General features: G+C 42.5%; 1 protein-coding gene across 2 annotated transcripts in view; it reads left to right on the top strand.

The window, feature by feature from the left end:
- EZR (ezrin) overlaps positions 1–25,490 on the top strand; it is a 35,382-nt gene that overhangs the window by 8,365 nt on the left and 1,527 nt on the right. The window contains exons 2-12 of one of the 2 annotated variants that reach the window (XM_032185466.1): positions 6,979–7,062; positions 11,511–11,606; positions 12,800–13,074; positions 13,865–13,948; positions 14,602–14,748; positions 18,139–18,235; positions 21,406–21,569; positions 23,030–23,160; positions 23,676–23,836; positions 24,139–24,231; positions 25,073–25,321. In XM_032185466.1, the coding sequence (XP_032041357.1) occupies positions 6,979–7,062; positions 11,511–11,606; positions 12,800–13,074; positions 13,865–13,948; positions 14,602–14,748; positions 18,139–18,235; positions 21,406–21,569; positions 23,030–23,160; positions 23,676–23,836; positions 24,139–24,231; positions 25,073–25,321 (1,581 nt within the window). Of the gene's footprint in view, positions 1–6,978; positions 7,063–11,510; positions 11,607–12,799; positions 13,075–13,864; positions 13,949–14,601; positions 14,749–18,138; positions 18,236–21,405; positions 21,570–23,029; positions 23,161–23,675; positions 23,837–24,138; positions 24,232–25,072; positions 25,322–25,490 lie in introns of those variants that run through there. The other variant, XM_032185467.1, reaches the window with a different exon arrangement.

Below are 25,490 nucleotides of genomic sequence, written 5' to 3'. Positions count from 1 at the left end.
TGAGAATAAACCATCCCTGCTGCCCTCAGAGAAAGTAAGATCAAGTGTTGTGTTTTTTTTTTTTTTTGTGGAAAACATCTCATCTCTCTAATTGAAAGGGGGTTACTTAAGGGTAATATCTAGGGGCATTTCAGGGTTAAATTATGTTCCTTCATGTCATGTTAGGGCATAGGGATGCCCCTAGGTAATCTTAGATTTAAAAAATTAATAAATTTTAAAAACTACTGTCTCAATTTTTAAAGTTCTTTATAACTGGAGACAGAATGATGCAGTTTGTATGTTAGGAAAGAGTTGGGGAAACTTAGGTTAGTGAGGGAAGATTTTTATTATTATTATTATTATTATTATTATTTTCTTCCTGGAAAGAGCACTCGTTTGGCTTTGCAGTTCCACTGAGGAGCAAATGTTACGTGAACAGGCACTGTTGGATGCCTGCAGCTGAGCTGGACTCCTCTGGGAGCAAGGGTGCCCAGAGAGGAGATGTAGGGCTATGCACAGTTCCCACACCTGCATGAAGCGTCCATGATCTTGTGGCATGCAGGGTGTTTCTGCTTGACCTTAGATTAAGAACCAAAATGCAGCCATGACTGCCACTCAGCTTTTCACACAGATGCCTGCTACTCGGTTTTATTGTTTGCTAATATAAGATATACCAGGGCTTGGTTAAGGAAACTGAAATAGGCGTGTAATTTAGTGTGACGTTTCATCTTCTGCATATCTCAACTAATTATGTTTGAAATCACATTCTATGATTATTTTCATGTTTGATTGTATGGAAAGCTTCACGCTATCTCACAAAGAAGAGTCAAGTGACCTGACAGCAAAATCAAACTCAATAAATTGGCTTTCTTGTAATGCGTGTATGCTGGGGGAGTAGATTTTGTCCTGAAGATTCAGCCTGCTCTGCTAAAACTGGAATTTCTAGGTGACTCCCTAGATCTGGGTATTCAGGGTTTTCCTGCCCATGTGTACAACCCCCCAGCCTTCATCCAGGAGAGTCTTTAGCTTTCCAACTTCACGTCAAAACTATTCTTGGCTTCCCATCAAAGTACTTTTTCTGTCCTCAGAAGAACATCCACGTAAGCTGTTAAAAGGCTTTTTCACCTTACATGCGAGCAGCAAGTACCTGGACTCCCGTTGCCCTAAGTAAACCTAAGAAACTGAAGTTAAGTCTAGCTGGTATAGCTCTTGCTCCATGGGAAGGTGAGCGGGTTTTTGAAGAACAAAGACCAGCCTGTTCAACTCTAATCTTACCTGCCGCAAATGCAGCGGTATCTAACCCTGCTCCATAAACTCGGAGGAATTCCTGGGGAACGTGACTTAATGTTCCCATTTATGTGCCATGAGGAAGCAGCATTTAACACAATGAGACCTGAAATGGAGCATGGCCCTTGGTTCAGTCAGGTCTCTTTGATTTAATGCGGCGTGCTGAGAAGCTGGGCCGCTTGAATCGGCGCAGTGAGCTTACCTTGGCACTCAGGTGGGTGCCGGTGAGGCTGTTCCCTGCTCGTGCTGTGTGAGCTGGTGAGGATGTTTCCCCTCCTGTCACCAAACTGCTCGAGTTTTTTTTTTTTTTTTTTTTTTTGTTGGTCTGCTTTTGGGTTTAAAAATTGCTGTCCTCCACAAATGCTTCATGCCTCAGATGGCTTCCCTTTAAGAGGGATCAGTGAGATGCTAGCAAGCCAAATCCAGTTTTCATAGGTTAGGAAAAAAAAGTGACCTATGGTTCAGTGCAGACTTTCCTTGATTAACTTGTTTCCTTCCTAAAGAGGCATTCAAATGTGGATGACAGTGTTCCAGCTGGCAAGTCACCAGGCAAGCAGAGCAGAGTAGTCATCTTCAGCAATGCTTCCGGTGACAAATACCCTCAAGAATGCAATTTTTCTTTCTCTGCAATAGCATCACACCAGGAAATGCGCTGTTCTTGGGGGGATTAATAACAGACCACATCCTTGTCTACAGTCCTGCTGGTTTGGGGCAAACAGCCCATTGTTTGAAAGCCTGTAATTTGTTCGTCTCCTTGTCTATTTCTTGTCCATTCTCACCTTCCCACATGTAGCATTTGCATCTATTTCTCAGACTTCGCAAAATCTTTGAATTCTAGCCCTGGCCTCCTAAACAGGTTTAGTTTTCCACTGGCTGCTCTGTGCAGACTTGTGAGTGTGCTCCATCTTCAGGGACTGTGAGAGTAGTTAACCACATTTTCTTACTCACTGCTCTCCAGCCCACACATGTCCCACTTCCAAGACGTTGGCCAGCCATGACAAGGTCAGAGTGCACGTCCCTAATCCGTGTCCCAGCAAGATGAAGGTGCTGAGGCCGGTCAGGCTGGGAGTCATGCTTTGGCAACCTGCAGCAGGGAGAGCTGACTGCTGGCTTGATACAACATTGTCACCCGGAGCTCTCCTTGCCCTTCTGCAGTCCCTGAACCACCAGCTGTTGACTTCAGTGACTTGTGGAGGACAGAGGAGCGGAGACACTGAGGTATTAGCAGGTTGGGTCTGAGCTCTGGAACATCTATTTTTATTTTTTTATTTTTTACCTAAACAAAGCTGATTTTTTTTTCCAAATTACATTTGAGCTGCAGGAGCTGTAGTTACTCTATCAGTTAGCAGCACAGTAGCTGTCATCGAGCAGGGCTGGCGATGTTCCCTCATTCTGGGTGGGCCTGGAATCAATGAACGCTGCTAATACGTGGAAGGCAGAGGCACAGGGAGCAGTTTCAGTGCCCTTCCCGATGCTGCTATGTGAAATTGCTTCTCCTGTTACCAGATGCCTAATCGGTATAAACATCTACAAACAGGTCTGGTTGCTACGGCTGAAATGTAATTACTCCATCCATGCGGGCGCTCTGCAACTCGGGGCAAAAAGCCTGCCTGTTATTTATTACGAGTACAATAGGAGTTGTGTGTGTGGTGGAGGAGCAGAAATAGCTTACAAACCTGCAGAAGTGAGGATGCAAGCCAGGCTGACTTGGTCTGATTCCTGCTACTACTGTTTTCAATTATTTCTTGTTAAGACAGCTGTATTTCTTCAGCACAAGCACGCCCATGTGCTATACAGACACTTCGGGTGCGTTCAAGAAGCCTTGATAGGCCCGCAGACACATTTTTCACAGCACTTCAACAGCCCCTTGTCCCCTCTGTGCTGGGTCTGCTTATGTGTACTAGCTGCTTACCTGGATTTCCCAGTGACTGAAGAAAGAAGGCATCCTAGCTAGGTTTCTCCACTACAGAGTGCTAGATGCCACCACTTGGAGAGGTACTTCACTAGCATTTGTACCTGCAAACCTGCTATTTAAGAAATTCTGGTCCTTACCTCTCCTTGAAAAGAGGAAGAAAGCATTCCTGAGCACTATCAGGGGTGTTTAGAGCTGCGTAATGACAACATGGAACACACAAAGTACTGGTTTCTCTATGTATATGCGTAAAGGTTGGTATTTACTGCCCTTTATCTTATGGAAATAAGTTGTATAGTATTTAAAATGACTTGCAAAACTTCACTTGTATAATAAAACACTTCAGTGACCTGTGAACTTGTGCAATTGGGTTTCTTTCAAGCATCAGTATGTAAAATATCCACAGTGGCTTGCTGCGTATGGGGTACATGCGGTGTTCTCCCCACCCACCCACGCCCTCATTCCACCCTCCTTTTCCCCTTCAGCGTGGGATGTTTTACAATAGAGCAGTTCAACGTCAGGAGATAGATGGTCAACTCCAGAGATACCTTCTTGATACCAGCTTGTTGGTCCTGAATCCGTCTCTGGTTTCAGCCAAGAGTCAAGCTTTAGTCAAAAAGTTACCTGTGCGTATACAGCACCCAGCACACCTGGGATTTCCTCATTTAGGAGAGAGAGGGAGTGAGGCAATGTTGTCTTGGGTTGTTTTCTAGGTCTTAGGTCTTGCACAGAGATACTGCAACTTAGCTGGTAGGCAACACATTGCCTCCTTAAAGAGAAAGTTTTCTGAATCTGTTTTTCAGATGGCACTTTTCATTGTCCAAGTTAAATACTGAATGGTGCTGTCTCCAAAAGGCTGCAGTGCCCCACAGAGTGATTTCCCGATTTAGTGTTAGAGAAGATGTCTCAAGGGGCAGAAAACAAAACAAAAAGTAAGACTCGAGGGCACTGCTGGAGAAAGGGAGATCCCATTCTAACTACTGCGCCTTCTAGTACAGGAACTCTCCATTGCTTTAAGATTATATAAAGTTTATTTTAAAGGTCTCTCCAGTCCATCTTTAATTTTACTTGCACTTCCCTGTCCCAGTTGGAAATGCAGACAACGGTCTGTCCTGAAGAGCCTGAATTCGTGGAATTAGCATTCAGTAATTCTGTGGAATAAACTCTTCAGTTTCTGTTGTCTTTATGACTCACGGAGCTTATTTTCCTTTTAATGCAAATGTCATTGTGTTTTCAACTGCATGTTTGTTTATTTTTACCCCCTCTGGATCGAATTTCTTAGTAATTTTATGCATCCTAGGACAAAGGAAGATGAAAGCCTTGTGTTCTGTAATGTTTCAGAACACACCAGTCCTCTAAGGCCCTGTTTTTGATTTAAGTGTTAGTCTTGGGCATAGAAGTGTAATCAAAGTTTTACGGCATGAGCCTGTGGATTGGGAAGCTATATCTTTCTGCCTAGGATTTCTAGCCACTTATGTGCATTTAAAACTTACTTCATGCGGAAGTCATGCACTCCTTTTTGCCATCTCTCCCCTCTCACTGTTTTGAAACAATTAAAAACTGCTTGCTTAAATTTTTGTCCGGGGATACTGCTGGGACCTGGTAGGGATCTTAAAAAATGGCCTGCCTTGCCTACATGGAGATAAGTAGAGTTTCACTTGTCAAAGTTTTCTTAACTGTCTTGCTGTTTTTGTTGCTGATAGGAATTAGTCTGAGTCATTCCCTCCCTGCAAATATCTTGAATTATTTTTCACATTGGGCTTTGATTTAATCGTCTTGGTGCCATGGGGGGTTTCTTACAGTCTGTGCTGTATGCCACATTGATCTCGTCTTTGCCTGACAGACGTAGAAGTTTTTTTTAGAGTGCCCAAACCAGGGTTTTGAGTGAATTAAGCTCTGGTTGCCTGCTTCATTACTAGCTTCTCTGTGCTAAAAGCTCGTGTGAAGTGGTTGTAGGACATACACTTAGAAATACTGCTAAAACCATTATGTTCTTCTCGAAATCCAGGCTCAGGCTTGGAGATGAGAAGCAAGAGGATGTAATATGGCAGGAAGGAGGAGGCTCAAAGGATTTTTCCAAGAAGCCATCTACTCATGGAAATGACAGCTGCTAGATATCCTGTCTCAGTCTGCCTCTTGTGTGGCTCAGGGCTTGTCTGACGGCACACCAGGGAATGCCTCCGTATCCTGCTGGTCATTCAGCCCTTTGGAGAGCACAGAAGTTAACCTTTAACCTTTACCACATTCCCCAAGTGTCTTTGGGAGCTCTTCGATGACCAAGCAGTTATGTTCTCCATGCTTATGACTACACAATTGAAGTATAAAGAGGATGACTTCCCTTTTTGGTCTTAATGCTAAAAACATCTTTGAAAGATGTAGCAGGTGGATGGTCTAAGCACTAACTAGCTCACTGTGTAGCTGATCTTTTAAGAAGGGGACTGTATCCAGAAGGATCTTTTAGAGTTGAAGTAATATAGGGTATTCCTTTAGAATAGGGAGTATCTTTCTTAATACTTTTTTTTTTTTTTTTTTTTTTTCTTTAACTAATAAAGTTAAGGAAATAATGTAAAAGATGAGCATCCAGGTTCTGATTAGAGTTCAGTGCTCAGCCACCAGCCCAAACCTTTTGTGGTAAGGTTTGAGAAGCACGTCCTTTCAATTCCTTTAATTTGTAAGGTGATACTCGTTTTATACCTACTGTGGTGGTGTAGCCAGGAGTACAAATAACTTGCACCACACAAAACAGCGGATTATGAGCATATGTTTTCTTGAGGGGGGTAGGAAGGGATTAGAATATGATTAGGGATTTATTGCTGAGAGGGATTAAGCAACAGGAGCTTTTTAAGGTCACATCTTCAAATTGCAGTCTTACCGCTCTTGAGAATTTGGTATCTGAACTTCCCTTCCCTTGCTACACTGGTTACACTGTTTGGGAAACCTTCGATTCCTAAGGTGCAGGAAGAAAGCCTTAAGCATACTGTCCTCCCTTGATTTGTCACTACCTTGCTGGTCATTGTGCTGTTCCCTGCAAGCTTGGTTGTTTCTTTGGTCTCTTGATTAACTGCTAATAGACTTTTTCTGGTCATTAGTTATACCCTCTTGTCTTCTGCATACAATGCTGACCTCGGTCTTGCACTCTTCTGTCATTGCAACAAGTCTGGCCAAGGTGCTTCTTCCCTAACAGCATTAGCTGTAAGTGAATCCATGCCCTATAGTATCAGTCAGTACCCATAACTGCTGCTACTTCGAGTAGATTTTTATGACAGGAAGAATGAATGCTTTTCAGGTTAAATGCTGATTGCTTCATAAGAATAATCTGTAGCCTTTTGCCTTTAAAACCCCAGATTAATTCCAGCTCTAATATAATGACAGTTAAATTATAAGTCTCAAATTTAATTTAGTCATTAGGGCCTTCTGTAATCTAAGGGTTGGCCTGCAGGCAGCTATGCCGTGTGCTTGCAGAAACCCTTAGTCCAAGGGGTTTTAGGCCTGGAGACAGCCAACTCTAAGATGCCCCCTCATTTAACCTAAAAAGACAAATCCAATTCTGCATTGAATAGGAAAACCTGCAGAGCAATTTGGATAAGACAGCTAAGTCAGTGTCCCAATTAAGTTTGCTGATGTGATAACAAAAATCTAATGCAGGTTTGTGCGATAACAAAAATCTAATCTTAAGTGTGTATATCATAAGGGTTAAGTACCTCACAGCATGGAGACTGTATTTTACGCAAAGTACTGTGTTAACATTGAGAAATAGCTTTCAGTGTACCTAAAACAATGCTTTTTGTTTTTCTCCCTAGATCAATGTTCGAGTTGTTACTGTGGATGCGGAGTTGGAGTTTGCCATCCAGCCGAACACTACAGGCAAACAGCTGTTTGACCAGGTCAGTACAGTGTTGGTGTGGGCTCTTTTTGCTTCAATTCAGAGTATATTGGAGAGTATAATGTTTTTTTAAGACTGAATTCCAAACCTACCTTTCTCTACCTCCTGATCAAAGGGGCCTGGTCCTAAGTTCTCTAAACTCCATCACAGTGAAAGAAATAAGTGAAGATTCTTGCAGATAAGTTAAGTTCCAGTGAAACCTGTCTTCCTATCAGTGTTGGGTGATGAAGTCTCATAAGGCATCTAGACAAGTCTAGGTGTCTAGATCTGGACAGCATAGGTAGTATGTAAAAATGTACTTCTTGCTTTGAAATACAGCTTAGCTTTTATTCATTACTTAAATTTTCAAGTTCAAGTGTTGTCCCAGTACATAAAACTCTTCAGAATCAGGTCTTTGGGTAGTTGGTGAAGGTGCAGCTGGATTCATTAAGAAGCTGAGTTTGAGGTTGCCACTTGCCACAGATGTTTGAGTTTGCCACACTATTAGAAAAATAGAAGGTTGATCACCATACAGAAGCTATAGCATCGCACCTTTCAAGAAGCCTGTATGCAGCAGGACAGAGTAGAGGCTTGTCCAGTCTGCCTCCAGGGATTCCTAAGGAAGTGGAGGATTTGAGTCCTCCAAGGGACTCCCCGCTCTTACTGTTACTCGTCCCGTGACTACATTAACAATATACAGGTCTGTTTAGAGATGCACCTACCAAAGGTCAGATAAAGACAACTAAACTAAACAAAGAGCACTTTGTGGAATTTCGTTAATCCTATGTACCTTGCCCTTATAAAACTGATACAAGGTCTGGATTTCAGGAGGAAAAATCAACTACATCTGGTATTCAAAAAAAAAGAAAATAAAAAATGAAGGGCTTGCTTCTAAATATTGCTACTGAAACTGAAAGCTAATTTGATCTATGCAGACTTGTGAATACTTAGGCATATTGTTCATGAAGCACTGTAGCAATTACTTTGCACTTCTCCCCTCGTCCCCTGCTAGCCTTGATAGCAAAGGGTGGTTGAGCTTTAACTCAAGTAGGTGAAGCTGGCTAAACAACATTCATTCCTTCCAAGTTTTTCTTGGTAGTTTCTCATTTCAATGAGTTAGCTAGAACTTAAGTGTTATGGCAATTGTACAGATTGTGGTAAGAAGTCCTCCCCTGCCCCTCAAAAAAAAAAAAAGTCATTTTATTTCTTGGAGTGAAAGGAGGAAACTAAATTATTATCATTGAGAAACTTTGCAGTATGCAATAGAGTGCTACACGTTCTTTGTTTAGCACTAGTTCTAAGTAAGTCCTTTTCATTATCACTGATGTGGTAATCAACTTAAAGTATTCACTGGAAATTTGGTGAAGTGCATCTGAAACGTGTGTTTTTATGGAACCAGCATTTAGTTTTTGACCTTCTGTTGCCTGCTGACTACCATTGTATATGGGTAACTTCTCCCCCCCTCCCCCCAATTTTGGGTTAGCATGACTCCCTCATCTCTGAGGGTACAACAATCCAAGTGTCTAAAAGCTAGGTGTTTAAAAGCAATGCCTAGACCAGAGAGTATAAATATGTCTTGTATTCCTGATGACAAAGATTCAACAAGTTATTTTTTGCCCCACATATTTGTTATGTTTCTATCTGTAAAGAGTCAGGGTATTTTCTCTGGCAGAAGAGATACTAGAGAAGTACAAACTCCTGAGAAGATGGAAACAGGCAGGGTTCTTCAGATCCAAGATATTTCTAGTCTGCTGTCTAGGTAGTTCTGAATTTCTGAAGGTTGTGCTTTCTGTAGTACTTGGTGTGCTCTGGGATGGAAAATCACCTCATGAAGACTTGGTCCTTTCATCCTGTAGCTGGGATTTAAAACGTGTGATTGGAAAGTTACCAGTGGCCTGTACCTTGTTGGGTTGTACTTCTTCTGCACATCAAGAGGAGACTTTGGTATAACTGCAGCACAAACTTGAGCAGCTGAAGCTCCTCTTCCCTTCCGCTGTGCACGTCTTTCACTGGGCCCTGATCTTGGAGATGGAGTTTACACCCAGATAAAGCCTATGGAGGCAACAGGTTTTCCCTGAAATGGGGACTGGCCCAACGTGAACTGCAGAACCACTGAGGGGGGAAAGGGTCTTGAAGAAGAAAGGCTGTTTTTAAAGACCACATGGTACTTTATTGGCTTTGCTGTCTTAAATGTATGCTGCACGTAAGGCAGATCATAACTCCCTTTTAACAGAATGGGAAAATAGTGAAGCCTCTGAATATAGAGAAGCCTCTGCTCAAGCCACAGCTACATCTGAGGTGCTCTGAGAACCCATGGAGTGGTCTCTGGAGCTGTCTCGAGTACACCCCCTTGGCTGGTCCTGGCAGTCCTGCACCTTTCTGGCAACAAGGGGAAGAAAATCCAGTGGAGAGGAGAGTGTTACCAGCAGTTTCAGAAGAGTACTGAGGTAGCCAGTGCCTTATGTGGCAGCACAAGTATGCCAATTCCTATGGCCCATCAGCTAATTTAGTTTCTTAAAGCAATTGCACTATTCCTTTTGAGCAGATAATCTGATCAAGAGAGCATCAAATGACTGAGAATTGAAAGGCTTCATTAAATGAGAACTTGCCTGTCTCTGTTGAGTGAACGTGCCTTAAACTCCAGCCACAATTTTGAGATTTTCTTTGTCAGTTTGGGCAGAATGGGCAGGTTCAAGATTTACTCCTCTGTGCATTTTTGTGGATAACCTCCTCTCCTCCCCCCAGTTATCTTGAATCTGAGAAACGCTTTGGTTCTTAGTTTTTTGTTTGTTTAGCTACGGAGGAAGCTTTACAAACCTGTTTCCCAGAATACAGGCTAAAACAGTCTCATCTTTGTTCTTGGTATTTGACCCCAAGTGATGAAATTGAAGTTGAGTGTAATGCTTTTTGTTTCCTTGCCTTTATGATTTAGGAAGAACTTGAGGGGTCATAACTTCTGTAAGCTTTCCAGCTCCCTTGGTTTATAGAGGAGTATTTTTTCTTTGTAAGAGATGCCAGAGATAATGACCTGATACCTGCTTGATCTGTGCAACTCTTCATTTTAACGTGTTGCAACACTATTTTTGTGCAATGGGCTGCACTGCACTCAACATACCCTTGCATTTCTGCTAGGTTGAGTAAAGCCTGGTTCTGATCCTTCTAAAAAAAAATGCATGTTGCCTTCAGAAAATTTGGTGCTTCTATGGTGAAACAAACCAGTTTAGGAAAGAAGGGGAAAGGAATTTCAGTCAAAAAAGTTGATTTTTTTTTTCAGAGCTCAGCTCCTTTTTTTTTTTTTTCTTTGACAGATCTGTGGGGTTCTTTTTGTTGTTTTTTACACAAACTCAAGTTCACTGTAGCTAGTTGCTTATAGAAAGTAGAATGTATAAATCATAGCCTGCTGAAAACAGCCCAGTGCTCAGCTAGGAAGGTACTCCATTTCCTCAGCTAGTAGGCACAAACCTTTGTAGCCTTTGAAAGGGGCATTTGCTTAGCGATGTTTTTCATCTTAATGTCTATTCAATTTTCTTGGTCTGCTTATATCACTAAACCTTGTACGTTACCTGTTAATTGAAAAATGGCATATATAAACAGCAGTTCTCAGAATGATAGCCAGCATGGTGCATCTTACCAGTTCCAGGTAGCCCTTGGGTACAAACTTACAGCTTGTAGCTCACTGGTAAGCGAAATAAACGGAAGCTACAACAAAAACTAATTAAGTATCCCCAAATCATTGTCTTGAGCTGTGGAACAAAATGTTTGCAGTGCTCAAAGAGCGTGCAGTTAGCACAAACGTTGTTCCAGTAATTCTGCTCTCTGGCTATAGTGTCTCCAGCAGTACTACACACGGGGAGGGTGAAACAGAGCCTTGTTTGAGATCTTAGTCCATGTAACTACATCTGTGAGTTTGTCTTGCTTCCCGAAGTTGCAAAGTATTTTTTTTAAAAACAAAAAAGCCCTCTTGTTTCCACGCAGTTGAGCTCCCTACGGTGATGCCCACATCACTGTGTGAGGGGCTACTTTGCAAATAACATCAAGGAAATAATCCAGATGTGTGTAGTGGATCTTCCCAGATCACAGATCTGCCTAGAGCATGGCTTTGCAGGCAGATGAGCTGGCAGCAAACTACTGAAGAATAATAACAAGCGAGGTTGGGGACTTTTAAGCTACCGAGGAAAAGGAACTTGTCTGAACAGGGCTATTTTCACCAGTAAATGTACAATCCAGTCAACAAGGGTGTTTCTGGATCTTTTATCTGGTTGGTATGTACAATATATGAATATAGCTGACGACATTGCTATCTTCTTCTAAGTGTATTTTTGTTGATGAGACGAAATTAAGAGATGCAAGATGAGTGTGTTTAGGCTGTTGCCTGCAGCTTCAGTGGGTGTGGGGCTTGCAAGGATATCTGGGAAAGAAGTACAGGTGAACTGCTCCCTGCAATAATTTTTCTTTACTTTTCTGTTATAGGTGGTTAAAACAATAGGTCTGCGAGAAGTGTGGTACTTTGGTCTTCAGTATGTGGATAACAAGGGATTCCAGACTTGGCTGAAGCTAGATAAAAAGGTAATTGCTGAATAAAGGTTAAAGCTTACATGATTCCTGATGTGTTATTGGCTGTGACTTCATGAACCCTCCACTTGTTTGTCGTTCTTTAATATGCATAATTTAAGGATTATTTCTGAAGAGAACTTCGTGACTTCTGTGGGAACTGTTTGTGTGAGGTGTGGCATGCTGGAGGCTTTCTCTTTTCTCTCTGTGTGAGTGGTGTAAAGCTTTATTGTATTCGTCCTATGTGCAGCAGCAGCTTGATGCTGTCCCTTACTGTGCAGAAACAGCTAGCTTCCCGTGTCTGGGGGAACATCATGACTAATAACAGTTTTAATCTCTGCTTGTGCAGGATTGGTTGCTGCATAGATCAGAAAGGTAGGTTGCTTCAAGGCTGGGCAGTTGTAACATGGAGCTCAGATACCTCTGATGTGCTCTTGTTCATGAACCTCCAATTCTTATGAGGGTATGAACTGTTTTTCCTGATGGGGCAGCCAGTGACTTACCTGTTCAGTGTAAGGGGGCTGTTCTGTCAAACACATACAATACCAGATGGGTTGGCCGTCTGCTGCAACTTTGCAAATCCTGCATTTTTCAGTAAGGTTTGCTATACAAGCAGAATTTTTCTGGCTTATTTGGAAAACACAATGCATCTTCCCTGGTTTCTCATACAAGTGAGCAGCTGGAATCAAGGAATGATAACAATTAACTGTCAGACACTTGGTTGATGTAAAACTGTGGGAGGCCTGTGGAGTGTAGCCTTGGAATCTTTTTCCCAGGGTGTGAAGGCCATTGCACCTTCTTTATCTCTTGCCAACTAGCACAGCTAGCAGGAGGTGCGCTGGGCAGAGGGTAGCTGTTTCACTCTGAAGTGATATCTCTCTGTCTCAGTGAAAGAAAACAGATGGAAGGGAGTATGTCTGTACCTCCCTTTTTAGAGACTGACTTCTTAAGTAATTAATGTAGTGCTGGAGTGTGTTTAGCCCAAACTCTGCGGGGATCTTTGTGCCTCTAGATGAATGAAGAGTAAAGTGCTCCTGTGTGTGCTTGAGAGTTCTCACTGTAGCGTATGGGCCCAGATTACTGCAGAAACACATTTTTGAAAACTGATGCCTTTTAAGGCAAATGCCCTAAATCCCTTTTTCTGTGTAGAAGCTGTTTATTCTTTTGTTTACAACCCTGCTTAGTCGTGGTGTCACCTCTGTCCTCAGGTGTCTGCTCAAGAAATCAGAAAGGAGAATCCCCTCCAGTTCAAGTTCCGTGCCAAGTTCTTCCCAGAAGATGTGTCTGAAGAGCTGATACAGGACATCACGCAGAAGCTCTTCTTCCTGCAGGTGAAGGAAGGGATCCTCAGTGATGAGATCTACTGTCCTCCTGAAACAGCAGTTCTTCTTGGCTCTTATGCTGTACAGGCCAAGTTTGGAGATTACAACAAAGAAGTGCACAAGCCTGGATACCTCAATTCAGAGCGTCTGATCCCCCAAAGGTAAAGGAGTTGGTTGACTCAGTTTCCCTTTAATAATAATAAAAAAGGTCAAGAGTTTGCATTCTAGTTATGTAGACAGTTTCAGTAAAAACATACTTTTTTGAGCTGTACGTACATGGTTTTTATCCTCCTTTTATTTCTATCCATTAACGTTAACAGTGAGTACATTTTTATGCTGTCTGTTTGGGGTTGCTTAGGGAAAGGTAGTTGGGTGAGTTTAGGAGAGGAAATACACAGTTGATCTTTCTTTCCTCAACAGTGCTGCTGTGCTGGTAAATGACAGTGTGCATGTCTCCTCTTTAAGAAGGAAAGAGCAGGCATCAGTTTTGAACGTTATCCCTGCAACCCAAACTTCATGTTCTTAATCAAAATGTACAGTCAAAAATGTCTAATATCTGAAAAGTGTGTAATGAGGCGAGATAGGTGGTCCATCCCCACACAGAAGTGTCATAACCTCGTGATGGCACTCGGTGTTGTTCCCAGAATTAAACACCACACCTACTTTTGCTTTGCTTTAACCCTCTGGTGTCTGCAGCATGCATGTGATTCTACTTTCAATGTTCTGCATTACTCCTCTCGTGTCTCTGGGCAGTGATCAGAAAGGCTTCACAGAGAATGAAGGTGGTTTTTGTTTGTTCTGAATGGCTCTGCTTCACAGAGTACATCTTTGGGCTGGGTAGGCTCTTTCTCTTAGTTTCAGTAAGACTTCATGGGTGGATCTATAGCAAAGAGGCATCAATGGATATAGCTTAACAGTCTAATCTTGCTGATATCTCTTGCCATGTATTAGGGTGATGGATCAGCATAAACTCTCCAGAGAGCAGTGGGAAGAACGGATCCAGGTTTGGCATGCTGAACACAGTGGTATGCTCAAGTAAGTGTTTCATATTGGTAACTTTGCTGGTTAGTTGTCTTAAGCTTGCAGTTCTACAACATGCTTTTGTAACAGACTCCAAGAGTCACTTGTGTGGGGCACTTCTGGTGTGTATTTTCTAGTCTAACATTGAAGCAAATGGTAAAATTCAGTAAGATTTCCACACTGGTGCTGAGAACAGTCTCTTAGATAGCTTTATGAAAAATCTGGCACCTGGGTACAGTGTGCATCAGTGATGACTGAGTGGATAAAAGTAAAGGTGTGTCTCTAACCTTAAGTTCATTGAAGCATTTGCATTGGCAGATGGGTAAAGTTCAGGTACTGTACCTTTCCCACTGACGGTGTCTTGAGACAGGGATAAACGCTTGAAGAGATGAAAGTTGGCAGCTTCCTGTCTAGAAATACTAGGGCTTGGCAAATGAAAGTAGAGTGAATGTGTGTGTGAACAGAGGTGTAACACAACTCCTGAAGTGAATCCCAAATGCTGAATGTTCAGTTTTAACTTCTTTAACTTCTGCACTTGTGTTGGTTTAGGAAGAGTAGCTGTTTGTTTGTTTTTTTTTTTTTTTTCTTCTTTCCCTGAAGGCTTTTTCTTTCCAATAAAGCTTTTTATTTATCTGACTAACATCTGCTCTCCTTCCTGCCTCAACTAGAGAGAATGCCATGCTGGAATACTTGAAGATTGCTCAAGACCTGGAGATGTATGGAATCAACTACTTTGAAATCAAGAATAAGAAAGGAACTGACCTCTGGCTGGGAGTTGATGCCTTGGGGCTCAACATCTATGAAAAGGATGACAAGTAAGGCTTTTGTTTTCACCTCTGATCTACTGGAGCGAGGGCTGGTGTGGGAGCCAAAGGGCATTTCTCATTTTACATGATCAGGGCAAAGTTTAGAACTTGCTTGTTGTCCTGTAGGAGGTGAAACTGTGCTAGGAAACAAGCACTTCATTTCATTTATGCTTTCATGACTTTCCTGATCTTTGTAGCTTGATCTGCTAACAGAAGAACAGATGTCAGTTGTAAAATGTCATCTAGTAAAGCAAGTGCAGATACAGACCCGAACACCAAGATAAGGAGTTAACCAAGCTTTTCCTTTAGTCAGGTTGCCAGGTATGCCAGCAGTGAACACAGTTTGAGAACCTAGATAGGCTAACAAATCTGCAGTGTTAGGACTGAGGCCATTCCTATACTGAGGTTAATGATAGACACATGTACAGCTGCCTGTTCGTGAAAAAGTAATGGGGTGGACGTGAAACCAAAGCCAGGTCATACCCAGAATCCAGGGAGGAGTTGACCACAAACCAGAGAATGAAATGAGATCTTGCTGAAGTACACTGAATTTTAGTCAACCCTTCTGTTATATCCATTAGTAATTGGATAGTAGGTGGGAAATAATAGACTACATCTATAAATAAACATAAAAGGAAGGTGAGAGCAGCTGTATCTAAGCCTACAAGTCCCTTCTAATACACCATGGTTTGAAGGGGACAGGGGGACTGAAAATACTTCTTTTTTTTTTTTTTTTTTAAGGAAGGGTTTCTGTCTGGATTGTGTGCTTTTCTTTTCTTTAGTGTTCCAAGTCTCGGTATCATGTCATAAGTCTGTAACAGGCTGTCATTGTAATTCAGAGGGGATTTCACCTGCTGTGTGTGTTTGCCTCCAAAAAGCTTTGAATGCAACACAAATATTAGTTGGAACTTTCTGGAGCTTCTGTTAAGATGGCAAAGAGAAATGCAGAGTTTTCTGCAATGCTAATATGTGCTGTCACCTGGAAAACAAGGAGTGTCACTTGAAAGAAAAGTAGTTTCGCTCATGTAATACTTCAGTCTTGAATGACTAGTTATGCTAGGTAACCACGGTCTCACAAACAGGTTTTTCGAGCCGCAGAAGCAGACAGAATACAGCCCTCGACTGAAGAGCTATCAAGAGCGTTTGCAAAACAAATATAGTGCTGGAGTAAATTGCTTGTTTCTGCCATAACTCTTGCTAACTATGTAATTAAGTCTTTTGAGCAGATACAAGGACTAGAAAAATGATAGTGTGTACCCCACCTGTGGCTTGTACGTGCAGAATCTTGGGTTTGGGGCAAAGGTGGAAAAGCAAAGGCTTCATTGTTGGAGTTCAACCTGAGGAAAATGATACTGTGCTACAGGTGTGCGAGCCTCTCTACTTAGTGTATGTCAGTCTTCTGCTACGAGGTATTTTCAAGCTTTTCCTATGCAGTAAGGAGGAGAATCTGCAATAGAACTCAGACAACTAAAATAGTTTGGTTAATTTCATACTGTATTATCTAGGGCTGAAACTCCTAAGGTACTGTGAAGGAGGCTGGAGTAATTGCTTAATCTTAGCCTAATCAAACCATTTCCAGTATGGTTCTTACTTCGTGGTACACAGACACACTATTGCATAATCTTGCAGTTGAGTTAAAAGTTAGGAAATGGTGAATTCTGAAGAGAGTACACTTTATTCTTGACTTCTGATCAAAAGTAACCAGGTTATTTTATGCTTGGGTCCAATGAAATCGTGATGCATGGTAGCTCTCCATCATTAAGATGAGGCAGATTCATCCAAAATTACCAGCTTTAACTGATAAGATATATAGAAAGTATTCTTACAGAGCTTGAGTGATTCACTGTGATACTGTATGCTTCTTTAAGCACTAAACATTAAACAGTCATGAATTCAACCAATTTGCTAGAAATAATTGTCAGCACTTCAGTGTGCCAAAGAGATATACATTGAGGGGAGGAGGGGATAGATAATAACAGCAAGATTATTTGTTGGTATTAGTATTTGTGTAAGACCCAATTCTTGATAATTGTTCTCTAGAGATAGCAGTTATCCTCCCTTGATAAGGGAACAACAAAAGAAGTACATGACATTAAACATATACAAAAAAAAATAAAAAAGTAAAATTGCATCTTTAAGCTTCATTTGTCACTGGAGATCTTAAGTACACCAACAGACCTGAACTCATAAGCAGCGAGGGAAAGGTGGGAGCCTGAAACTTGGCCTTTGTATTGTTGTGATGGTTTCAGAAGAACATTCAGAAGAGCCGTGTGGCACAGCCTGTTGTGAGACCAGAGTGTGAAGTTAGGCGTCGCAACTAGTGGAATGGGCTGAAAGAGCAGCTTGCACGGAAGGAAATAGCAGGCTTCTCCCCCCTACTAGCCTTGCCTGTAATCTGTGGCAGGGAACATAAGACAAAAAATCTGCTTCTACCAACTGTCCTTATGCCTGCCCAGTGCCTCAGCAGTGAAGGAAAGGATCATGGAGCTAGCTGTAACACAGTAGTGAAGAAACAGCCAGGTAGACTTATATGCAGGGGATGGAGGAGAATGATAACTGAGTGAGTGACTTCAGCTTACGCCTCCCATCATGTAGCAGAAGCCTTCTGGAAGCGCGGGACATGCACCTCAACTCTGCATGCTGGGGGTTTTAGGGCCTGATTTCAAAGAAATGGACTTAAAGCAGCAAGTGATTCAGAAAGCTGCATGCGTGGCTTCTGCCTGTTGAATCTGGACAACCCATAGACCCCATTCATCATGTGGTCTATCAGAACAGATGCTGATTTCTGTGTTAAAATCATACTTTTGCATGTCATTTAACTCTAGAAGCAAGGAGGCCTAATGGTAGATGCTAAAGTGCATTGCCTACACCACAGCATTGCTGAGGCTCTAGTAATCTAATAAAGTCAGGGCTTTAAAAAGAGTGCGGTGATGCTGAACTTGTGCAAAGGGTTTTTCCTTCTGCCCTTCCTGTGACAGATCTTTTGCTGAGTTGCTCCTTAATTACTTCAGTCAACGTGATTCTGTTCAGCATAGGTACTCTAAACTGGGCTCTGCTAACCTGGATTTTGTTTGAGGGCCTGTAAGGGGGTCTGGGAGGGAATAAGTAAGAACTGGGGATAGTTCTTCAGTGCATCTGCTTCTGAAGGACAGGGCATGTAATTAAACCAGCCCCAATGCATAGGTCAGTAGGGTGGCTGATCAAAATGAGGAGAGGTTCTGTAAAGGAGGCAATTGGGCATCTTTTGTTGCTCCCTATGGGGTTTTGTTTCAGCTACTTCTCTCTCATTGCTGGGCAAGCTGTGTCAAGTGCTGCATCCCACTGAGTCTGTGTTTTAGAAGTAATGTGGGGAAAAAGAGTTCATTGCAACATCTCTTAAAATACTTCTCTTCTTTCCAGACTGACTCCAAAGATTGGTTTCCCCTGGAGTGAAATCAGAAACATCTCCTTCAATGACAAGAAGTTTGTTATAAAACCTATCGACAAGAAGGCACCTGTAAGTATACTGAAAATGGATTGGATACTGCATATCAGCAGCTAATACTGTTTCATCTCAAAACAAAGTTGTCTGTGTAGAGAAGAAAGCTGCAGATATTCTAGATACGAAATCGAGCATCAGTATTGTTAGAGATGTCCATTTTTCTGTGTAGTTTAGGTAAAGGGCTTAGGGCCGTATTAAACATGGACAAAGACAAGGATTTTATGGGTGCAGAGTCGCCATTTTTCCCCTGACAAACTATGTAGACGTAAATCTTAAATTTATTAATCTTAAATTTAGAGTTAAATCTGAGATTCTTTGCTAGTCTTGAGTCTTTTGTATAGCTGGATTATACTCTGAGACTACTCCTCCTCATTTCCTTCCGTGCATAGAAGCTGATTTTTGTTGTTGTTGTTTAATTTTAAAATAAAAGGTCATGCAAATGTTACTGCAAAGCCACGTGTATACATATGGCTTTGCATTTAATGCTCACTTCTGCCCTACAGAAATGCTAGAAGTAAGTTAAGGACCATGATATTCGTTGACTTACTTGAATACTGGGATAAGTAGTAAGAATATGATTTCTGTGAAGAACTTAAATATAGCTACTCATGAATGTTACTTTTCAGTGTTTTCCCACCTATTTTCAGTTATTTTAGTGAAGAATTTGTGATCCATTTTGAGCTGCTGAAAACTTGAAGTGGAATAACTGGTGTAGGTGTTTCTTGTTCCGTCAGCCTTGTGAAACTATTCTAATAGTTGAGAAAGGCCTCCTCTTTCCCTTCCTCCACCCCAGTCCTTGGCCTTGGTGGATAAATACAGCCCTGAGAAATAATAAGTAGCTTGGCTTTGGTAAAGGATGGTATCTTACGAATCCCTCTAACAGGAAGAGATCCTCCCAGTGACCTGAATGATGCTACCACACAGTGTGCTGCAGGGCTGTTGGGGAGGCATCCTTTCCTGCAGATGATAACCTGGGGTTTGGGGGGAGAGGGGCTTTTCTTGATGCTATTAGTGAGAACCAGCAAAACTCCACAGAGGTAGAAAGGTATCTTCCCCAGAAACACGTTTCTCAGTAGAAGAGCCCCTTTGTGATTTTGTACGTGTTGTATACAGTACAAAATACTAATCTCCTGATTACAGATCACAACTTTCCTTCCACTCCCTAACAGTAAATCTGACAATCTGAACTGGGAGACTTGCAAGAGGCTGATACAGCAAGGTGTCAACATTGTAAACATCAATTATGATTCCTTTCTCTGTTGTCTCAGTTGTCCTTTTCCCTCTGGGTGGTGTTATATTTAAAAATACATCTGAAAGAAGAATTTATATGGACACTAATTTATATGGACACTAATTCTGAACAGTCGGGAAGCTGTCTAGATCCTTTCATCTGTTTGCATCTCTTTTCAAAAACTAAAGTATTCATAAATAAAGCAAAAATACTCAGTCTACCCTAGATGTGAGTTGGAAGCTCCCCTTTAACTTGGACAATCGTCCATATCAGTGTTAAAATGGATACTAATTCAACGGGTAGCATTCTGTGGCACCTTGCCCAGCGTCAGCTTTTTAATTTTTAGCCCTATCTGCCCACATACCCCAGCATCTTTAGCACATTTTTAATATATCAAGCTGCAGTGCTTGCAGTTGTGCTAGACCAGGGGGATGATGAGAAAGAGAGGGAGATTCTTTTATGTTCTTACACAAATGCCATTAAATGATGAATGCAGCCACCGTCTGTGCCCTCAGTATTTGCTTTCACTGGAAGCGAACCTAGATTGAAGATAGGATCTGTTTCTCACAATGTACACAAACCATTTGTTTTTTAAATTACTTATTAGGAATAGGAGGGCAGATGAATAGCTTACAGTCTCAGCTAGCAGTATGAGATGTGTGCAGCTCAGAATGCCTCTGACAGGATTTGGGCACCGCACACCTTGCTGATGGCATTTTCGCAGTCAATATGTGAATAAGAAAAATGCTTTGAAGAAAATGACTCTTTGTCAGCAAATTCATGCTCATCTTAACAGGACTAGGAGCATTTTTCATTGCTTCTGGTGCGACTTTTAGCTTTTTCAGACATAGCCACAAATTGTGTTTCTGAACTCGGGCAGTTAAAAACATGATTGCTGCTGCCATGCAAATGCACGCAGCTTCTGCCTGCTCCTCCTCAGTTCCACTTCTTGCTAACAATGAGGCAGCCCAGACAAGAGTAATCTTAAGGAGTGGGTACCTGACTTCTGTGGTAATCTGGTACCTTGCCCAGTACTTATATCACTGTCCACGTAGTATGCAAATAGAGGCAGAATAATGTGGATTTTTTTTCATTGTATAAGTTCAGACAGGATCCTAAGCATGTATAAAATATTGTGGCCTCGAAGTTTTTAGGCAGCTAATGAAGTTGGTCCTCCGTATCCTTTTCTTATTAGATTTGTGTTTTGAAGATCTAGCCTGCTGCACAGTGCCTGTAGTAGTCTTGATAATCGAGATGATAAGAAACTTGGGGCTGTTCTCTTTGCAGAACCAGAAATGGCAGAATGTGTTTTGCCTACTGTCTCTAACACAATATTCAAAGTAGTCCGTGTGTTTGGTGGTTCAAAAAATATCTTTCAATGTTGTAATGGCCTCGGTCAACTTAACTAAAAAGTGCCATGCTGAGGAAAGAATGCTTTTGGAGGGTAAATTTGCATGGTGGCATTTCTTCTGTGGAAAAAAAAAAACATAGATGGCATCTTGAGTATTGATAACAAATAGATCAGGAAATTCTGATGTTACTTTAAGAGTCTGCAATGCAGACTCTTTTTTTGTTTCATGCTTTATATTTCAGACACAAAACCATGCAAATTTAAAAACTAATTGCTTTACAGTAGAGGTCTGTGAGTCTCCCAGATGTTTACCTACTAACCAAGAGTCTTCTGCAGCAGGTCCGGCTCAGTAGTGTCTTCCATATGCATGCATTTGAGACTGTTAATTTTCTCTAAAAGTATATTTTTCTAGAAGAGTAATTTGTCAATTCTATGTAGGCTTGAGATGGATTATATAAATAACAAACTGCTTTGGTTCAGATAATCTTGGTGGTCCTTGCTGAGATATTTAAATAGCATGTGTATGTGCCTTGATTGCAGCGACATTAGTGGCAGGATGATCTGTCTGCAGTCAAAAAATTGACTGTGCGGTGTCTCTTCCAGGACTTTGTGTTTTACGCCCCTCGTCTGAGAATTAACAAGAGGATCCTGCAGCTCTGCATGGGCAACCATGAACTGTATATGCGGCGCAGGAAGCCTGACACCATCGAGGTGCAGCAGATGAAAGCCCAGGCCCGTGAGGAGAAGCACCAGAAACAGCTGGAAAGGTGAGCGTGAATGCAGACAGTGGGGAGGCAGAGTTAAATGTACAGAACTGCCAGGGCTCCTCGGGTAGCTTTAGGCAAAGCTATGGCCCATCCCACTTAGAGTGAGGTGTGTGTGTGGCCCCAGAGCTCTGGCTCGCAGCACTGCAGGGTATCTCAAGTCCCAGGGGGAGCCTAAGAATCACTCTTCTGGCTCAGACCTGTGACCGGTGCAGTTGGCTCTCCTGTTTGCAGCCTTGAGAGCTGGACCTTCAAGGAGGTGTGCCAGTGGAGTCACTGGGCTCTTGTGGGCAGCCATATACCTGCAGAGGGGTTCTCCTGACTCTTCTGTTAGGGCCTGATCTGTGTTGGAGGGAGCAAACTCCACAGGGAGCACGTGTGTATGCTGTGAGCAGGCAAGAGGGGAGTGGGAGACCTCTTACAGGCAAGAAAAAAGGATTAATAGCTCTGCTGGTCTTCTGTGACCGGCTGCAGGTTGCTTATGATTCAAGAAATCCTACTGCTTTCCTCCTGTATTGGTGACTTGTTAGTCTTCCTTTCCCAGTGCTCTTGTTTCTCTGTCCTTGATTTTTTCCTTATGACAGAACAAAAGAAATCTGTGTAGTACAGAGCACTGTTTTTTTTTCCTCTGCATCTACTGGTGTTGTTTTTTTTTTTTTTGTATTGTAAATTTCTGGGGCAGGCAACAGAAAATACAAATATTTTAATGAAATGCAGGTATCCAAAAACCGAGCACTAATTCTGAAGTGATTAAGTACCAAATGTTGGGATTTAACCCAGGCAGGCAGCTAAGTACCACACAGCTGCTTGCCCAGTCTCCCCAGGTGGGATACAGCACAGAATCAGAGAGGTAGAAGTGTGAGAACTCATGGCTTGAGATAAAACCAGTTCACTAGGTGAGGCAAAAGCTGTGCATGCAAGCAAGGCAAAAGCTCAGCCACTTTTAGGAAAGCAGGGCTCATCATGTGTGTGGTTTCCTGGGAAGACAAACACTACTGCTCTGGATGTCCCCCCCCTTTCTCCTCCTTTCCCCCAGCTGTTGCTGCTGAGCACGACACCACACAGTGTGGGATATCTCCCTGGTCAGCCCGGGCCAGCTGTCCTGGCTGTGTCTCCTCCCAGCTCCTGGGGCACCCCCAGCCTCCTCCTGGCCGGGCAGCGTGAGGAGCAGAAAAGACCTTGGGTCTGTGTGTAAGCACTGCTCTGCAGCAACTACAACATCCGTGTGTTATCACTGCTATTTTCATCAAAAATACAAACACGGGATTGTGTCAGTCTCTGCGAAGAAAATTAACTCTGTCCTAGGCAAACCCAAGACAATGGCTTTAAGCATTTCTTCTCTTGTGGCAGTCTCATGGTCATTTCCCACTGAACTGTCTGGAGACACGTCCAGCCAACTTTTCTTACCTTGCTGGAGCTCGTGTCTGTAAGTGAGCTTCAAGGATGAAATCTGTTTCTCACAGGCAACAACTAGAAAATGAAAAGAAGAGGAGGGAGACGATTGAGAGAGAGAAAGAGCAAATGTTGAGGGAGAAGGAAGAGCTGCTGGTGAGGCTACAAGAGTATGAAGTGAAGACTCAGAAGGCAGAGAAAGGTAAAGTACTTGGACTGTCTGACCAGGTCATGTGTGTTGGGTTCCACAGCCTAAAGCTGGTGACACTGGGTCTCTTGGCAAGGCACACGAGTATCTACCTCCATGGATAAATGCACACATGCACGCACTGCTGAGATCATCCAAGGCATAAAAGTCACAAAATCTGTTAATCTAACTGGGAATTGAAGGTCACACCAACTTTGTTTTCCTCTGTTACCTGAGAGGGTTTTAGTAGCATAAGCCTTCTGCAGCAGAGAGAAACAGAGCTCAGCTCTCAAGTGCTTTTTACTTAACAACTAACAGAAATAGTACTTTGGGAACAAAGCTTTCCAGTGAAATGGAAACTTCTGTTTCAATGCATAGATGAGCAGGCTGGAGACACCAGCGTCTGGTCCTGTAATGAAGAGCTTGTAGGCTGCAGCCATGTGCTTGTTGTGACTTCTGCCGTTACCTAAGAGCCTGTCTTCGCTTTGGCCAGGCCTGTGGACTAACAGCACTGATCTGTCTTTTCCCAGAGCTCTCAGACCAGATCCAGAGAGCTATTAAGCTGGAGGAGGAAAGGAGACGAGCCCAGGAGGAAGCAGAGCGTTTGGAAGCTGATCGTTTGGCTGTTCTGCAAGCCAAGGAAGAGCTGGAGAGACAGACTATTGACCAGATAAAGAGCCAGGAACAGCTGGTAAGAGCCAGTCACTTGTGGATGAGATACAAAGGCATGTTACTGTGCCCTTTGAATAAGGCAAAGCCTCAGGCTCCAGGGGGAAATAAAATAGAAATGTAGTGCAATAAAGTACTGGACCATCTGATAGAAAGATGCTAGTGCCACAGTGATTCTATCACAAGCAACCTACTTTTTGTTCTTAATTTCCTGTTCATTCTTTATTAGAGTGGAGTATAATACTTGGGTCTTTTCTCAGTCAAACATGTTTCTTTGTGGCTTTTTTTTTGAGTCCTTATGGTTCCAATTGTATTATTTAACAGGCTACAGAGCTCGCAGAGTATACAGCCAAGATTGCACTTCTGGAAGAGGCAAGGAAGCGTAAAGAGAGCGAGGTTGAAGAATGGCAAATCAGAGTGAGTATCTTCGTCAAAGTTGCTCTGAAGCTCTGCACGTGGGCAGAGCGTACCGTGGTGCTTAGCCTGGTGTAACTTCTGTCATATGTGGAGACTTGCATCCATGCACCAGCAGAAAAGGCCAGCCTTGTGGTTAGTGTGCAGTATGCCTCCAAAACATTGCTTTCAACAAGCTTTTAGTCAAAATATAAAATGGGAGTTGTATAAAACCTAGAAATGTGATCGTCTTGGAGAGGGCACCAGCCTTGAGGCTGCTGTCAGTGGCTTCCTGGTACCTGGGTCTGGAGAACTGCATAACTAGACACGGTAAAACCGAGAATAAACCACGCGAGGCTGGCGTTGTCTGGTGCTCCCAGTGCCACATAGCTATCGCTGCAGCCTGAACAGGGGGGTAGAAGCACTGAAGAAGCAGGAAAGCTGTCTTCCTACTGCATAACCTTGTAGTTATGCACGTGCCAACTCAGGAGTCTAGGTTATTGCTCTCTGGAACCCATGTTTACAACCTACACTTCTTCAAATGGAGAACAGGTTGCAGGTAACTGTAATTTTCTACAAAACGGTTTAGGAAAAACTGTTTTGTTGGAGGAATATTCCTAATTTAGCTACCCTGCATATTATGCCATGGATAATAATACTGTCACTAGCCAAAAAAATAAAATCTGCTCAAGAAGGCAACAAAGTACTGTCAGCTGGAGACTTAATTCTTAATTCCTGATTTCTTGCTTTACATTGTAGAATGACAAAACTGGGAAAATAAGCATTGAAGTGTTCATAAAGCTTGTTTAAATCAAGAAATGCATTAAAATCTTCCTTATTTTTTTTATTTTTTTTTTTTCCCCAGGCAAGGGAAGCCCAGGAGGATCTGGTAAAGACAAAGGAGGAACTGCACTTGGTAATGACTGCTCCACCTCCACCCCCACCTGTCTATGAGACCGTGAACTACCACGTCCACGATAACCTGCACGACGAGGGGTCCGAGTACTCTGCCTTCAGCGCAGAGCTGTCCAGTGAGGGCATCAGGAACGACCGCAACGAGGAGAAGCGCATCACTGAGGCCGAGAAGAACGAGCGTGTACAGAGGCAGTTGAGGGTAAGAAAATGTTTGGAGGAGGGAAAGTGATGAAAGAAATTATTCCTGGAAAATGGATCGTTTAACCACTTGGTTAAATACACAAAGCATAATAACTTCTTCACTGATGAGAAGCAGAAGTTCATGAGAAGCATACATTGTGTCCATATCACTGATCTGTCCAGTCATT

The sequence above is a fragment of the Aythya fuligula genome, chromosome 3 (genome assembly GCF_009819795.1).
Source record: "Aythya fuligula isolate bAytFul2 chromosome 3, bAytFul2.pri, whole genome shotgun sequence".
In the NCBI taxonomy this organism is placed as follows: Eukaryota; Metazoa; Chordata; class Aves; order Anseriformes; family Anatidae; genus Aythya; species Aythya fuligula.
This window is presented reverse-complemented; position numbering and strand designations above follow the sequence as displayed.